At 42.2% G+C, this 18383-nt stretch overlaps 1 protein-coding gene across 1 annotated transcript in view; it reads right to left on the minus strand.

Annotated features, from left to right (window-relative positions):
• Positions 1 to 18383, minus strand: part of LOC114903788 (cilia- and flagella-associated protein 53-like) — a 68003-nt gene that overhangs the window by 19116 nt on the left and 30504 nt on the right. The window contains exons 4-5 of the mRNA XM_029237082.1: positions 17708 to 18011; positions 12798 to 13016 (exon numbers count right to left, since the gene is read on the minus strand). Coding sequence (XP_029092915.1) covers positions 12798 to 13016; positions 17708 to 18011 — 523 coding nt within the window. The remainder of the gene's footprint in view (positions 1 to 12797; positions 13017 to 17707; positions 18012 to 18383) is intronic.

Below are 18383 nucleotides of genomic sequence, written 5' to 3' on the forward strand. Positions count from 1 at the left end.
CCAAAAAGGACCCTGGGATCTAGCAGCCTCTATCAGCAGATGTGGGCTGGGTCCCTACCTAACTTTAGATGAAGAGGTAAATGAGCTCATGCTCCAAAGCAACTATACCCCACCTTTGGTCAGTATCCAGATTGCTGGCCCCAAAGGAGGCCTCTGCAAGTCAGTCAAATGTAAATGATCTTAGATGTGCCTATTACTCTTACTGTGTACAGCATGGGTAATAGGATTACCAGTAGACCCCTCAGGCCTAACCATGTCTCAGGAGATACGCTGGAACAAAACCAGCCAGGGGCGCAACTGGATAGCAGAGCACCCGGCGCTGGCAGGCCCTGTTAGAAGAGTTTCTGCCAGTTTGCCAGCAGGCATGGATTCTGACCCAGAGTTCACCTCCCTCTACATTAAATGGTGCCAGTAGAAGCGATGCTTAAGTGAGTCACTCCCTTTTAGACCATGCCTCAAATTATATCCCAGGCAGAACGGCCATCTCAATGTAACCAAATCAGACTCCTCTGGCTGGCAAGTTCATGCTCTAATGATCTTACTATAGTTTTAATGGGGTGATCTCTGGATTACAAAGCTGCCATCCACAAAATGTCCCTAGGACTAGCCTATCATTGTGCCCAGAATCTATACACATTGTGGTTAGAGTCCCCACAAAGCTTGGTCATGGACACCAAGTGTTCCTTTGCAAGGTATGCCCCTGATGACCCCATGGAGTTCACTGAATCTGCTCAACTAGTAGTAGAGCGCATACTTGTAGTTTCGTCCTGAGTCAGGCCTCTAGCATTTATACTCAGAACTTAACACCAACCAGCCATTCCTACCCTTCATGACTCTCCACCTGGGAAGAGGCTAGTGTAAGGCTAGTGTAAGCTAGCCTCTGCCACCCCGAAGCACACTAGCTCCGCAGAGAACATAGCCCCAGACCAAGGGCTCACTGCTGGACATGACTGCACCTCAGGTGACAACACAACAACCCAATAGAACAAAGAGGGAGACAACGTGCCCCAACCTCATTGGACGTTGGGACTTTTGTCTCCCAGATCCCCTCCACACCAGGGGGTGATGACTGTGGTGACTGTTAACCTCAAGGCTGTTGAAACCAAGCAGGACCCTATGGGACCTTCCCGGTCACAGAGCTCTCTGTGTCCCCTGCTTCTTTTTTGTAGGAAAAGCTTTGGTTTCCTCGTCCTCTTGAGTTTTAAAGACCAGGCTCAATAAGTTAATAATTAGAGAATCGGGGTAATGCAGAAACAAAGAAAAAGCAGTCAAGCAAGAAAAGTAATAGTAACTTAAACAATAAGTCAGCCATAAAACAGAGTCAGAGGACTGTGGTTCCTCCCTGAGGGATCCAGATAGCAATCTGATCCACACTCTTGAATTGTTTTTATAGACACCAGCACCCCACCAGATCCTGACCACCAGCACATAGACCCCCTACTATAGGAGAGACCCCCAACTGTGGGGAGCCAGAAGACTTGATGATTTAGGTTCCCGAAACATCATCCTGTTGCCTCACCACCCACCAGTCAGAAAACTGTGTACGAGCTGATCATGTTACCCATGACCCTCTCCCTCACTTTGTCTTTAAAAACTCATCCTTGAAAGCCATCAGGGAATTTAGGTCTTTTGAGCATGAGCCACCTGTTATCCTTGATTGGTGCCCTACAAATAAACACTGTATTTTCCTTCACCACAATCCCGTGTCAGTAGATTGGCTTTGCTGCATGTGTTGGGCGAGCCGACCCAAGTGCAGTTCGGTGACAGTGACTGTTAACCTCAAGGCCAAGATGCAAAAACGCCTCCAGTAGATCAACCCAGAAGACTCTACAGAGTACTATTTTCCTGAAATAGCTAACTGCTTGCCTCACGACCCTTGCCTCTATAAAAACCCTTGAAAATCTATAAGTCCCCTGCTGACTGCCTGGCAGCATTAGACATCATTTCACCTTTATGGCAAGCCAAACAATGTATTCTAAACTATATGAGCCACAATGAGGCACCTCTAGCCTGACTGACCTGCCTAGACCCCATGGTCAGGGAATTCTCAGTGCTGTGTTCCCTGCTCAGTGTACTAGATTACAGCTTTTGCTTTCTACCTGATGTATCCACAACAGGCCTACTCCCCTCATTATTCCCAGCACCACCACCACTGCCAGCACATCCTCCATACCCAAAAAGCTACCTCCACACCTCTCTACATCTCATCCACAACTCCTTCCTGCTGCATGCCACGATCCTGCCCCACACCACAACCCTAGATCCTACATGACAAATATATTCATACAAACCTGCAAGGTGGCAGCTCAGGACTTGCAAGTAAAAAGGTGTTGGGTCTGTGAGCACCCAGGGCAAGATGTACAGCCCCATGTCCCTACGTATCCTATAGCTCTTCCTGGTTATCAGACCCTTGTACTAATTCCCTCCAAAACACCTCGAGCCTCATTTAGGCTGGACCAAACCCCTAATCTAGACCCTACACATGGCACCCTGTGGGTAGGCATCAAAGTAACTGCAGTACTTTCTGAGGGCTACCGACTATACTCAAACACAAAGGCTGGACCTCACCCTGTATACTCATCGCCTCTTAACGATGAATAACACCGCATTCATAGTCTGTTGTGGATCTGACTCAAGGGGCTGGAGCAGGTCTACTTGACTCTGCCCAGTCTGCAAGCTATCCATGGAGATGATCCCTATTATTGTAACATTGTTACAGGCCAACCTCCAGATGTCAAGAGATACAGGTCATGCTTAATATCACTAAAGTATTTCAACAAATTCCCACATTCCGAGGTCCCTGATTTGTTCTCATGGCTCTCGACATCCACCTGAGGGCAATGGCTAAGACCTGGATTCCAAACAGTAGCAAGTCTATTTATCATAGGCTTCATCATTATTGCCTTGGTTAAATGTGCCTTAAGGTGGCTTCAGAAAACAATACTGGGACTTCCCTGGTGGTCCAGTTGTTGGGACGCCGTGCTTCCAATACAGGGGGTGCAGGCTTGCTCCCTGGTATGGGAACTAGGATCCCACATGCCATGCGGCATGGTAAAAAAAAAATTTTTTTTTAAAGAAAGAAAACAATACCTATGTCTTTAACATATCCACTACACAAGTGATTGTTATTCCTGATGACAAGGAATCACAAGATAGACTGTCAAGAGTTTAGCTAAGGGCTTCCCTGGTGGCACAGTGGTTGAGAGTCTGTCTGCCGATGAAGGGGACATGGGTTCATGCCCCGGTCCGGGAAGACCCCACATGCCACAGAGTGGCTGGGCCTGTGAGTCATGGCCGCTGAGCCTGCGCGTCCGGAGCCTGTGCTCCACAGCGGAAGAGGCCACAACAGTGAGAGGACCGTGTACCACAAAAAAAAAAAAAGAGTTTAGCTAAGCTACTCTACTGCATCGCTGCCTCTGAATCCATATTGTTTGGCTAAGTATCCTGCAGGGATCTCAAATTGACACGAGCCCTCATGCAAGTGCATGCTCTACATAGCAGTCCACAGAGTCACAAGCTAATGTAAGTTCCTAATATGACTTCCCCAAGAGCCCCTGTGATCGACAGTGCCCCACCTCCCAACATCTTCCCCTTATATACCTCTTAGATAAGACCCCTGTGGGGCTTACTGAAACCCCACACTTTTGTTTTGAGTTGACCAATCCAGCCTTAGCCTGGGAACCACAAAGTACTCCACCCATGGATCCTAACAAAGGCATGTGCCTCAGGTCCTGCCTCTCTCTGTCTGCACTCTGCTTTGACTACCATCTGTGGTCCCTGAAGGCATGCCATGTACTTCCTCTAGAATATATATATAAATATACACACACGTATATACATATATGCACACACATACATATAAGGAAAGAAAAAGATCTAAAATCAATAATCTATGGAGGAGCTGCAAGATGGCAGAAGAGTGAGACACGGAGATCACCTTCCTCCCCACAAAAACATCAGAAATACATCTACATGTGGAACAACTCCTACAGAACACCTACTGAACGCTGGCAGAGGGCCTCAGACCTCCCAAAAGACAAGAAACTCCCCACATACCTGGGTAGGGCAAAAGAAAAAAGAATAAACAGAGACAAAAGAATAGGGACGGGACCTGCACCAGTGGGAGGGAGCTGTGAAGGAGGAAAGGTTTCCACACACTAGAAGCCCCTTCGCGGGGAAAGACTGCGGGTGGCGAAGGGGGGAAGCTTTGGAGCCATGGAGGAGAGCGCAGCAACAGGGGTGTGGAGGGCAAAGCGTTGAGATCCCCGCACAGAGGACCGGTGCCAACCAGCACTCACCAGCCCGAGAGGCTTGTCTGCTCACCCGCCGGGGCGGGCGGGGGCTGGGAGCTGAGGCTCCGGCTTCGGAGGTCGGATCCCAGGGAGAGGATTGGGGTTGCCGGCATGAACACAGCCTGAAGGGGGCTAGTGCGCCACAGCTAGCCGGGAGGGAGTCCGGGAAAAAGCCTGGAGCTGCCGAAGAGGCAAGAGACTTTTTCTTGCCTCTGGTTCCTGGTGTGCGAGGAGAGGGGATTAAGAGAGCTGCTTAAAGGAGCTCCAGAGACGGGCGCGAGCCACGGTTAACAGCACAGACACCAGAGAGGGGCATGAGACGCTAAGGCTGTGGCTGCCGCCACCAAGAAACCTGTGTGCAAGCACAGGTCACTATCCACACACCCCCTCCCGGGAGCCTGTGCAGTCCCTCACTGCCAGGGTTCCGTGATCCAGGGACAACTTCCCCGGGAGAACGCACAGCGCGCCTCAGGCTGGTGCAACGTCACACCGGCCTCTGCCGCCGTAGGCTCGCCCCGCATCCGTACCCCTCCCTCCCCACGGCCTGAGTGAGCCAGAGCCCCCGAAGCAGCTTCTCCTTTAACCCCGTCCTGTCTGAGCGAAGAATAGACGCCCTCAGGCGACCTACATGCAGAGGCGGGGCCAAAGCCAAAGCTGAACCCCAGGAGCTGTGCAAGAAAAGAAGAGAAAGGGAAATTTCTCCCAGCCTCCTCAGGAGCAGCGGATTAATTCTCCACAATCAACTTGATGTACCCTGCATCTGTGGAATACCTGAAGAGACAACAAGTCATCCCAAGTTGAGGAGGTGGACTTTGGGAGCAACGATATATATATTTTTTTCCCCTTTTTCTCTTTTTGTGAGTGTGCATGTGCATGCTTCTGTGTGTGACTTTGTCTCTATAGCTTTGCTTTTACCATCTGTCCTAGGGTTCTGTCTGTCCGTTTTTTTACTTAAAAATTTTTTTTCTTAATATAATTATTTTTTTATTTTAATAACTTTATTTTATTTTATCTTCTTTCTTTCATCCTTTTTTTTTTCTGCCTTTTATTCTGAGCCGTGTGGATGACAGGCTGTTGGTGCTGCAGCCAGGAGTCAGTGCTGTGCCTCTGAGGTGGGAGAGCCAACTTCAGGACACTGGTCCACAAGAGACCTCCCAGCTCCACATAATATCAAATGATGACAATCTTCCAGAGATCTCCATCTCAACACCAAGACCCAGTTCCACTCAACGACCAGCAAGCTACAGTGCTGGACACCCTATGCCAAACAACTAGCAAGACAGGAACACCACCCCATCCATTAGCAGAGAAGCTGACTAAAATCATAATAAGGCCACAGACACCCCAAAACACACCACCAGACGTGGACCTGCCCACCAGAAAGACAAGATCCAGCCTCATCCACCAGAACACAGGCACGAGTCCCCTCCACCAGGAAGCCTACACAACACACTGAACCAACCTTAGCCACTGGGGACAGACACCAAAAACAACGGGAACTACAAACTGCAGCCTGCGAAAACGAGTCCCGAAACACAGTAAGTTAAGCAAAATGAGAAGACAGAGAAACACACAGCAGATGAAGGAGCAAGGAAAAAAACCACCAGACCTAACAAGTGAAGAGGAAATAGGCAGTCTACCAGAAAAAGAATTCAGAATAATGATAGTAAAGATAATCCAATATCGTGGAAACAGAATTGAGAAAATACAAGAAACATTTAACAAGGAACTAGAAGAGCTAAAGAGCAAACAAACAGTGATGAACAACACAATAAATGAAATTAAAAATACTCTAGAAGGGATCAATAGCACAATAACTGAGGCAGAAGAACGGATAAGTGACCTGGAAGATAAAATACTGGAAATAACTACTGCAGAGCAGAATAAAGAAAAAAGAATGAAAAGAATTGAGGACAGTCTCAGAGACCTCTGGGACAACATTAAATGCACCAACATTCAAATTACAGGGGTCCCAGAAGAAGAAGAGAAAAAGAAAGGGACTGAGAGAATATTTGAAGAGATTATAGTTGAAAACTTCCTTAACATGGGAAAGGAAATAGTTAATCAAGTCCAGGAAGCAAAGAGAGTCCCATAAAGGATAAATCCGAGGAGAAACACACCAAGACACATATTAATTAAACTATCAAAAATTAAATACAAAGAAAAACAATTAAAAGCAGCAAGGGAAAAACAACAAATAACACACAAGGGAATCCCCATAAGGATAACAGCTGATCTTTTTTTTTTAACATCTTTATTCGAGTATAATTGCTTTACAATGGTTAGTTTCTGCTTTATAACAAAGTGAATCCATTATACATATACATATGTTCCCATATCTCTTCCCTCTTGTGTCTCCCTACCTCCCACCCTCCCACCCTTCTAGGTGGTCACAAACCACTGAGCTGATCTCCCTGTGCTATGTGGCTGCTTCCCACTAGCTATCTATTTTACATTTGGTAGTGTATATATGTCCATGCCACTCTCTCACTGATCACAGATTACCCTTTCCCCTCCCCATATCCTCAAGTCCATTCTCTAGTAGGTCTGTGTCTTTTTTCCCGTCTTACCCCTAGGTTCTTCATGATCTTTTTTTTTTCTTTCTTAGATTCCATATATATGTGTAAGCAAACGGTATTTGTTTTTCTCTTTCTGACTTACTTCGCTCTGTATGACAGACTCTAGGTCCATCCACCTCACAACAAATAACTCAATTTCATTTCTTTTTATGGCTGAGTAATATTCCATTTATATATGTGCCACATCTTCTTTATCCATTTGTCTGTTAATGGAAACTTAGGTTGCTCCCACGTCCTGGCTATTGTAAACAGAGCTGAAATGAACATTTTGGCACATGACTCTTTTTGAATTATGGTTTTCTCAGGGTATATGCCCAGAAGTGGGATTGCTGGGTCATATGGTAATTCTATTTTTAGTTTTTTAAGGAACCTCCATACTGTTCTCCATAGTGGCTGTATCAATTTACATTCCCACAAACAGTGCAAAAGTGTTCCCTTTTCTCCACACCCTCTCCAGCATTTATTGTTTCTAGATTTTTTGATGATGGCCTTACTGACCGGTGTTAGATGATATCTCATTGTAGTTTTGACTTGCATTTCTCTAATGATTAATGATGTTGAGCATTCTTTCTTTGGGGAAATGTCTATTTAGGTCTTCTGCCCATTTTTGGATTGGGTTGTTTGTTTTTTTGTTATTAAGCTGCATGGGCTGCTTGTAAATTTTGGAGATTAATCCTTTGTCAGTTGCTTCATTTGCAAATATTTTCTCCCATTCTGAGGGTTGCCTTTTCATCTTGTTTATGGTTTCCTTTGCTGTGCAAAAGCTTTTAAGTTTCATTAGGTCCCATTTGTTTATTTTTGGTTTTATTTACATTTCTCTAGGAGGTGGGTCAAAAAGGATCTTGCTGTGATTTATGTCACAGAGTGTCCTGCCTATGTCTTCCTCTAAGAGTTTGATAGTGTCTGGCCTTACATTTAGGTCTTTAATCCATTTTGAGTTTATTTTTGTGTATGGTGTTAGGGACTGTTCTAATTTCATACTTTTACATTTACCTGTCCAGTTTTCCCAGCACCACTTATTGAAGAGGCTGTCTTTTCTCCACTCTATATTCTTGCCTCCTTTATCAAAGATAAGGTGTCCATATGTGCGTGGGTTTATCTCTGGGCTTTCTATCCAGTTCCATTGATCTATATTTCTGTTTTTGCACCAGTACCATACTGTCTTGATTACTGTAGCTTTGTAGTGTAGTCTGAAGTCAAGGAGCGTGATTCCTCCAGCTCCATGTTTCATTCTCAAGATTGCTTTGGCTATTTGGGGTCTGTTGTGTTTCCATACAAATTGTGAAATTTTTTGTTCTAGTTCTGTGAAAAATGCCAGTGGTAGTTTGATAGGGATTGCATTGAATCTGTAGATTGCTTTGGGTAGTAGAGTAATTTTCACCATGTTGATTCTTCCAATCCAAGAACATAGTATATCTCTCCATCTATTTGTATCATCTTTAATTTCTTTCATCAGTGTCTTATAATTTTCTGCATATAGGTCTTTTGTCTCCTTAGGTAGGTTTATTCCTAGATATTTTATTCTTTTCGTTGCAATGGTAAATGGGAGTGTTATCTTAATTTCACTTTCAGATTTTTCATTGTTAGAGTATAGGAATGCCAGAGATATCTGTGCATTAATTTTGTATCCTGCTACTTTACCAAATTCATTGACTAGCTCTAGTAGTTTTCTGGTAGCATCTTTAGGATTCATTTGTATAGTATCATGTCATCTGCAAACAGTGACAGCTTTATTTCTCCTTTTCTGAATTGGATTCCATTTATTTCTTTTCTTCTCTGATTGGTTTATCCTAGGTAGCAAGGCTGGTTCACCATGCAAAAATCAATTAATGTAATCCATCATATCAACAGGCTAAAGAAGAAGAACCACATGATCATATCAAGTAATGCAGAAAAAAGTTTTGGCCGAATCCAACACCCACTCATGTTAAAATTTAAAAAAACCCTCTCAGTAAACCAGGAATAAAGGTGGGAATTCCTCAATTTGATAATGAATATCTACAAAAAACCTACAACTAACATCATACTTAATGATGAAAAACTAGAAGCTTTCCCACTAAAATCAGGTACAAGGCAAGGATGCCCCCCCTCTCAGCACTTTTTTTCACATTATACTGAAAGTCCTAGCTGAAACAATAAGACGAGAATAGGAAATGAAAGGTATATTGATTGGGAAGAACAAAATAAAGTTGGTCTTTTTTCACAGATAACTTGGTCGTCTATGTAGAAAATCTGAAGGAACCTATAAAAAACTCCTGGAGCTAATAAGCAATTAAAGGAAGGTTACAGGATACAAGGTTAACATACAAAAGTCAACTGATTTCCTATATACCAGCAATGAAGTAGAATTTGAAATTAAAAACACAATACCATTTACATTAGCACCCCAAAAATGAAATACATAGGTACAAATCTAACAAAATATGTACCAGATCTATATGAGGAAAAGCACAAAGCTGATGAGAAAAATCAAAGAACTAAATAGAGAGATAGTCCATGTTCATGAATAGGAATACTCAATATTGTCAAAATGTCAGTTCTTCCATTCTTGATCTATAGATTCAATGTAATTAAAAAAAAATCCCAGCAAATTATTTTGTGGAAATCAACAAACTGATTCTAAAATTTATATGAAGAGGCTAAAGACCCAAATTGGCCAACTCAGTATTTAAGGACAAGATCAAAGTCAGACGACTGACCCTGCCCAACTTTAAGACTTACTATAGTAATCAAGATGGTATGGAATTGGTGAAAGAACAGATCAATGGATCAATAGAAAAGAACATAGAGTCCCAAAATAGACTCATATAAATATAGTCAACTGATCTTTGACTAGGAAGCAAAGGCTATACAATGGAGTTAAGAGAATCTCTTCAACAAATTGTGCTAGAACAACTGGACATCTACATGCCAAAAAAAAAAAAAATAGAATCTAGAAACAGACCTTACACCTTTACAAAAATTAACTCAAAATGGACCAAAGATCTAAACATAAAATATAAAACTCCTAGAAGTTGTAAAAGAAAAAAAAAAAACTCCTAGAAGATAACAAAGGAGAAAATCTAGGTGACCTTGGGTTTGGTGATAAGCTTTTAGATACAATAGCAAAGGCATAATCCATGAAAGAAAGAATAGATAAGCTAGACTTCATTAAAATTAAAAATTTTGCTCTATGAAAGCTCTGATCAAGAGAATGAAAGACAAGTCACAGACTGGGAGAAAATATTTGCTAAAAACTTATCTGATAACGGACTGTTATCTAAAATATACAGAGAGCATTGGAGACAAGATGGTGGAACAGAAGGACTTGAGCTCCCCTCCTCTCATGAAAACACAAAAATCACAACTAACTGCTCAACAACCATTAACAAAAAAAGACTGGGACCTACCAGAAGAGATATTCTACGTCCAAAGACAAAGAAGAAGCTACAACAAGACGGTAGGAAGGGTGCTTTCGCGATAAAATATACAAAGAACTCTTAAAACTCAACAAGAAGAAAACAAACAACTCAAAAAATGAGCCAAATATCTTAACAGGCACCTCATCAAAAATATACAGATGGCAAACATATAAAAAGATGCTTGTGGTATTATGATTTATAATAAATATATATTTGGTCTTCATCCCCATTTCTGGCACAGAACTCCTAAAACCCTTAGAATTTCCTAAGTGATGAGAGCAAAAAAGTTGTCTTTTGTTCTGTTAATGAGGTGACTTTTGGACCACACCTCTGGTTGCCAGGAGAACCAACCATGTGATTAGAGGGTTGGAACTTTCAGCCCCAGTTCCCTGACCTCTGGGGAGGGGAGAAGGTTTGGAGGGTGAAATCAATCACTGATGGCCAATGACTTAACCAATCATGTCTATGTAATGAAGCCTACATAAAAACCCCAAAGGAGAGGGTTCAGAATTGGGGAACCAGAACACTTCCACCATGCCAGGCCCCAAACTCCATGAGGACAGAAGCTCCTTTGTTCAGGACCTCATCCTATATGTCTCTTCATCTGGCTATTTATTTGTATCCTTTAATATACTCTGTAATAAATTGGTAAGCTAGTGAGCAAACTGGTTTCCTGAGTTCTGTGAGCTGCTCTAGCCAATCAATTGAACTCAAGGAGGGGGTCATGGGAACCTCTGATTTACAGCCAGTCTGTCAAGTAACAACTTGGATTTGCAATTGGCATCCTGAGTTTGAGGGGGAAATCATTGGAACTTCCAGTTTGTAGCCAGTTGGTCAGATGCACAGGTAACCATCTGGGCTTGTGACTGGCAACTGAAGTAGAGGGCAGTCTTATAGAACTGAGCCCTTTCCCTGTGGAATCCGATGCTATCTCTAGGTAGATAGTGTCAGAATTGAACGGAATTGTAGGACACCCAGCTCGTGTCCCGAGCAGTGCTTGGATACCACTCTACATATTGGAATTGGGCTCAGGATCCTTAATGCTCTATATCACATGACATTAGGGAAATTAAAATTAAACAACAATGACATGTCACTACGCACCTAATAGAATGGCTCAAGTCCAGAATACGGATGACACGAAATACTGACAAGGACGCTGCACAATAGGAACTCTCATTCATTGCTGGTAGGAATGCAAAATGGTATAGACACTTTGGAAGACAATTTGGCTGTTCTTACAAAACTACACATACTCTTACCATATGATCCAGCAATAACGCTTCTTGATATTTGCCCAAAGGTTATGCTGATATTTACCCAAAGGTTATGTTCACACAAAAACCTGCCTAAGAATGTACACAATAACTTTATTCATAATCACCAAAACCTGGAAGCAACCAAGGATGTCCTTCAGAAGGTGACTGGATAAATATACTGTGGTACATCCACACAATGGAATAGATGCAGTGCTAAAAGTAAATGAGCTATCAAGCCATGAAAAGATATGGAGGGAAATTAAATGCATATTAGTTAGTGAAAGAAGCCAATCTGAAAAGGCTACATACTATATGATTCCAATGATATGACGTTCTGGAAAAGGCAAAACTATGGAGACAGTAAAAATATCAGTGGTTTCCAGGGGTTTGGGGTGGAGGAAGGGATGAACAGGTGGGGCACAGAGGATTTTTAGCCTAGTGAAATCACTCTGTATAATACTCTCATGGTGGATAAATGTCATCATATGTTTGTCCAAACCTATAGATCTACACCACCAAAGAATGCACCCTAATGTAAACTATGGACTTTGGGTGATAATGTGTCAATGTAGGTTCATCAATTGTAACAAATGTACCCTCTGGTGGAGGCTGTTGAGAATGGGAAAGGCTATGCATGTGTTGGGGCAGGGGGTATATGGGAAGTTTCTGTACTTTTTGCCCAATTTTGCTGTGAACCTAAAACTGCTCTAAAAAATAAAGTCTATCAAAACAAAACAAAACAAATCATAGTACCTTTAGGAAAACAACAACACCCTAAAGAGTTCAATACAAATTTTAAAGAAACAGCTGAATAAACACTGGAATGATTTTCTCTACTCTCTTTGCCTGTCAAAACTACATATCCTTCAAAGTACAACTTGAACACCACTTTCTCAGTGATGTCTTCCCCAACTTCTGGACATACTTAGTCACTCCACTTCCTGCGATCCCATCCTGCTATCACAGTACTAATACCATGTTATAGAGTAGGAGTTCTCAAATTTTAGTGAGCATCAGAATCACCTGGGAGAACTTGTTAAAACAGGTTTCTTGTACCGGCCAAGATCTGAATTTGGAGATTCTGAGTCTGAAGCCTATGAATTTCTATTTCTAACATCCTCCCAGATGATGCTAATGCTGTTGGTTCGTGGACCACACTTACAGTAGCAGTTATGCTTTATTCTACACATGGCTGGCTCCCGTAAGACTGAGAGCTCAACAAGGAACCTCATCCAGCACACAGTAGGCACTGAATAAATGTCTTACTCTTTTTTGCTTCCTTTTATCAGCCTCTTCCTGTAAGTTTTGAAGGGCGCTTTGCATGAGCTTCATGTTCAAGTCCTGATCTTCTCTGTATTCCTGCTGAATATACTCCATCTTCTCTTGGAGGGCTTTTTGCAAAGCAGCCCTTATTTCCTGTTTTGTCTTCTGTTTCTTTAGCCTATCCTGTTCATTCTCAAGTTTCACCTGTGCTTTGTCATTTTCCTATGGCAGAACAATAGTGAAGATACTGTATCAGTACAGTTGGACAAAACAAAGAAGTTAATGCATTTCATTTAAGAGGTGAGAATAAATGGTTTCTTGGAAACACACACTCCTGGGTGAAAAGGTACTATAAGAAATAAAACTTGCCTTTTCATTGCTGAATCAGCAATACGGCTTTGTGAAATTGCTGTCTGTGTGTGATTATCAAGTAATAAATAGTTGTGGAGTTCAAAATGCAGAAAAGTATAAGGATAAATCACTTTTATTCTTAATACCCATTCACCCACTACCATTCTCAACGTTTTGGTGTATTGACCTTCCAGACTTTAGTCTTCTATGCACATCTGCACATCTAGATTTGCATACATTATTAACCAGCAATAAGAGTCCAGAAATGCAGATGTCCACATCAGCTAAATATACAAAAGTAAATTAAGCATTTTGTTCTTTAAAAGCTCTCCCCCATTCCTCTCATTTTCTTATCTATCTGACCCTCCTGGCTAGCTTAACTGCCTGACCAATCAGTTTTAACTGGGGTACCACTGCTGTTGGGTGCTGTGAGCTTGGTATAAACTGAGGCATTAATCCTCCTGTCAAAGGCATTTGCACTCTCCTGGAGGGATAAGTCCTTGCCCAGCGGGGACAGGAGATGACACATTGATAGTGAGGAGGGATATAATCCCCAATTGACTTGATCTAACTGAGACTCACAACAGCCATGATTGCCATGATTTCTGGCTTGTGAGAAGAAAGTTATATGCTAGACTTTTCCATTAATGTCATGAGAGTAATTCCACACTGAATTGTGAGGGTCAAATGAGACAATAAAAGTAAAAATGCTCTGCAATATTTAAGGAAAAACGATGGATATCAAACATGAAAGCCAGTGGGATAGCAGGCCACACTTTTTATTTATTTATTTATTTTTCATTCATTTATTTATTTGGCTGCACCGGGTCTTAGTTGCCGCGTGCAGGACATTCGTTGCGGCATGCGGGATCTTCAGTTGCGGCATGTAAACTTTTACTTGTGGCATGTGGGATCTAGTTCCCCGACCTGGGATCAAACCCGGGGCCCCTGCAGTGGGATTGTGGAGTCTTAGCCACTGGACCACCAGGGAAGTTCCAGGCCACACTTTTTAAAAAGTAAGGTTGACTATACCAGGAGGCAGAAATCAGCCAAATCAGACTATGAAGCAGGTAAAGATGGTATGGGGGGAGAACTGCTCAAAATTAAGAGACCTAAAAGCAGTTTACTATGTCTTGGTTTTCCCAGGATAGTTCTGATTTTACACTGTTGCGCTTATGTACTGAATTAAATGCACCCCTTTCAATCTCAAATGTGACCATATTTGAATAATAAACAGTGACTCATTCTAAAAGAGACTTATAAGAGGACAACAACGTTTGGATCCTGATTTAAATGTCAAATAACTTAGACAGTGATGGAAATTTGATGCTGATTTTAGATGATAGCAATGAATTATTATTAATTTTTTTAGGTTTGATATTGGCATTGTATAAGAAAATATCCTTAATCATGTTGTTGAGACGCATACTAGAGATGTATTTAAGGGAGAAATGACATGTCTGGGATACACACACACACACACACACACACACACACACATATATTTTTGGCTGCGTCCGGTCTTAGTTGTGGCCCACAGGATCTTTGCTGAGGCACGCGGGATCTTTCATTGCAGCGTGCGGGCTCTTTGTTGTGGTATGCGGGCTTCTCTCTAGTTGTGGCGTGCGGGTTTTCTCTTCTCTAGTTGTGGTGCTTGGGTTCCAGAGCACGTGGGCTCCGTAGTTTGGGGCACGCGGGCTCTAGCTGAGGCACGCAAGCTCAGTAGTTGTGGCATACGGGCTTAGTTGCCCTGCAGCATGTAGGATCTTAGTTCCCTGACCAGGGATTGAACCTGCGTCCCCTGCATTGTAAGGTGGATTCTTTACCACTGGACCACCAGGGAAGTCCCTGGGACATATTTTAAAACAAAAACAGAAGGAGGTAGAATATAGGAAATCAACATGTCAAAATGCAACAGCTGCTGAAACTGGGAGATCAGTACATGAGTATGATCATTGTACTCTCCACTTCTGTGCATTTGAAAGTGTTCATATTATTATTTAATATGACATTACTGTTATAATTATAACAAATGTTATAATTATAACATTAAAAAGGGTGAAAAAACATTCTTGAAATTACAAAATAATAGAGATAAAGAACCCATCAGTGGCTGCCAGGGGTTAGGGTTGAGGGTGGTGATGAAATAAAATTTATATTTTAAGGTAGGATGAAAATGTAAACATAAAATTCTTTCTCTCTCTGTTTGGGCCTCCTCCCTCCCCCTTTACAGTGCAATGTGCATCTTCATTATACATTAACCAGACCTCCTCAAAGATGGGAATGCCTACTTCACAGCAAAGATCAATTCTTTTTTCTTTCTTCTGACGCCAGCAATAGAACTTTATAGAAGATTAATATTCTTTCCCAACTCTGTAAGGGGTCACGGTGACTTACTGCTTGCTTCGTATGTGCTTACCCGGACTATGTATCTTTGGTGATCTTATGTAAAATGTCAGTGCGTCATTTTGATGTATGATCCTCTGTCTTGAAAATGTATATGACTGTGCCTTCAACTACTAACAGGTGGAACAATTCTCAGAGCTTCTGAGTCTGTCTCTTGTATTATATAATCCTTAGTTTGGCTTGAATAAAATTCTCTTTTCCTTCTTAACTTGATTGTTAATTGAATTTTCTTTGACAGAGGTTATAACAGTAAAGGAGTAGCTGGAAGGAGTTTCTTTGAATGATGGAACAATTCTATATCCTGATTCAGTAGTGGTTACATAAATGTAGTGGTTACATATGGTAAAATTTCATAGAACTACACCCCTTCCTCCAAAGAGTGCATGTAAAAGCTGGTGAAATCCAAAGGAGGGTTTTTTAGTTTAGTTAAATAAGGGAGTAACTTTAGTTGAAAGTATTATACGAGTTTAAGTTTTTATAAGTCTCTATATATAATATTTTGTCATGTAAAGGTACAAAGAAACTCTAATATTTTTGGCAACTCCTTGTTAAAGTTATTTCCAAAAAAAAATTTTTTTAAAGTAAGGTAGAAATAGAGATAGCTAGGTGTGCTATAAAATATAAATATTTTGTCTTTGCCCCTGGTTCCTGGCACATAGCTCCTAACACCCTTGAAATCTCCAAAGTGATAAGATTATCTTTTGTAGCCTAATGAGATGACCAGTGGCTGGACCCCCTAGATAGCTTCAGGATGGGAGATGATAACTAGAAAGACCAAACCATGTGATCAGAGGGTTGGAACTTTAGCTCCACCCCTTGACCTCCAGGGAGGGAAGAGGGGCCAGAGATTGAGTTCAATCACCAATGGTGATTGAATTAATCAATCACGCCCATGTGATGAAACCTCCATAAACCCCCAAATGATGAGGTCCAGAGAGCTTCTGGATTGAATGCATCAAGGTGGTGGGGGCACGGAAGCTCTGTGTACCACCCCACATACCTTCCCCTATGCATCTCTTCCATTTGACCATCTCTGAGTTGTATACCTTACAATAAGCTGGTAATGGTAAGTAAAGCACTTTCCTAAGTTCTATGAGCTATTTTAGTGAATTACTGAAACTGAGGGGGAGTCATGAGAACCTTGGACTTTGTAGCCAAGCTGGACAGAAGTGTGGGTAACCTAGGGACCCACTACTTGTGATGGGTATCTGAAGTGAGGGCAGTCTTGTGGGACTAAGCCCTTCAACTTACGGAGTCTGACACTAACTCCACATAGTATCAGAACTGAATCAAATTGTAGGACACCTAATCAGTGTCTGCAGAGCATCAGAGTATTGTTTGATGTGAGAAAAAAACCCACACATTTGGTGTCAGAAGTGTTGTGAGTAAAACTGGCTCACTAAGTATCTTACACCAGAGGAGGGGGTATATATAAGGCCATTTGGGGGCCACTATTTTGATTTTCTTAGAGATCTTCTACTAAACTCTTCAAAATAAAACAATCTTAAACCCAGAGAAGATTTCTGGGCTCTGCATGTACCTTACCTTTGATGTTTCTTATGGTTTCAAATTTCAATACTTGGGATTCCCCAAGAAAATATTACCATCTTCCTAAATTTAGTGGTATTAAAGTATCAGATGTTGAAAGCTTTATATACGTATAAAATTGCTACCTTTTTGAGTGCTTGCACACATTTCCATTGACAACTCTAATTTGTATATACTAGGGGCAGTGATCTTGTAGGAACAAAATTATTGATGCTGGTGGTCTGGGGGGTCACTGTAGCTGTTGTACAAGCACTTTATATAGGATTTGGAAACTATCAATTATTCATATCAAAGAATGGGGGGATGTTGCCAAATTGCCACTAGGCTTCATTGGCACTGCCAATGATTATCCCATTTCTTCCTCACAACAAAGACAAGTGCCCTTTGCCTCATTTTGTAGATGAGGAAACTGAATCACAGTAGTGAAGTAACTTGCCCTATACAATGAGATGGCACTGTCAGCTGGGCCTTGAAATCCAAGGCTCTGACCATGGTCTGTTGCTCTGTGAATGAGCCTTGGCCATCAGGCAAACTACAGTAGCAGGCCCGGAAACTGTATTCTAGCCACTGAGTTCATCATCCTATCACAAGCATTTCAAAAGACCCACCACAAGGCACGCCTCCTCCTCCTTCAGCCGCCGTGCTGCCTGCCTTTGCGCCTGGATGCTGGTGATCTGGGCATTCAGCCCCAGCCGTGTGTTCTCCACCAGCTCTCTTTGTCTCCTCGCCTCTTCGGCTTCTCGCTTCTCTTTGGCCAGTCGGTCTTCCTCCCAGAGCTTTGAGAACATCTGCTCTTCCACCAGCTTCTGCCTTTTCAGCTCCTCATTAAATGCTATCTGTGCTTTCCGATCCTTGCTCACTGCCTTCTGATGGATACAGGACAACTCAACACGGAGCTCCTCACACCGTTCCCTGAAAGGACAATTTTAAAAAGAAACCCAGCCTTTCATAAGACATTGCTCTCTGTAGGCACAAATCTGCACAGTCAGACACTGAAGTAAGAAAGTTAAAGACCTGGATGTAGGCCATCTGAACACCGGAAACACATGAGGGAGCAGCAAGGAGGCAGGCACCATGATGCCACAGACAAAGCACAGGCACTGGAGTCAAGCAGAGCAGGCTTTGAAATCTGGTTTTGATATTTCCTATGTGACCTTAGATCAAAAACTCGATCTATCTGAGCCTGTTTCTATATCTGTGAAAGAACTGACTTTCAAGGTTCTGGTAAGAATCAGAGATAGATGGACATAAATACCTAGTAGGTAACAGGAACTCAGTAAATGG

This window comes from Monodon monoceros, unplaced genomic scaffold (assembly GCF_005190385.1).
Source record: "Monodon monoceros isolate NGI ecotype Baffin Bay Population unplaced genomic scaffold, NGI_Narwhal_1 Contig3263_ctg1, whole genome shotgun sequence".
Taxonomy (NCBI): domain Eukaryota; kingdom Metazoa; phylum Chordata; class Mammalia; order Artiodactyla; family Monodontidae; genus Monodon; species Monodon monoceros.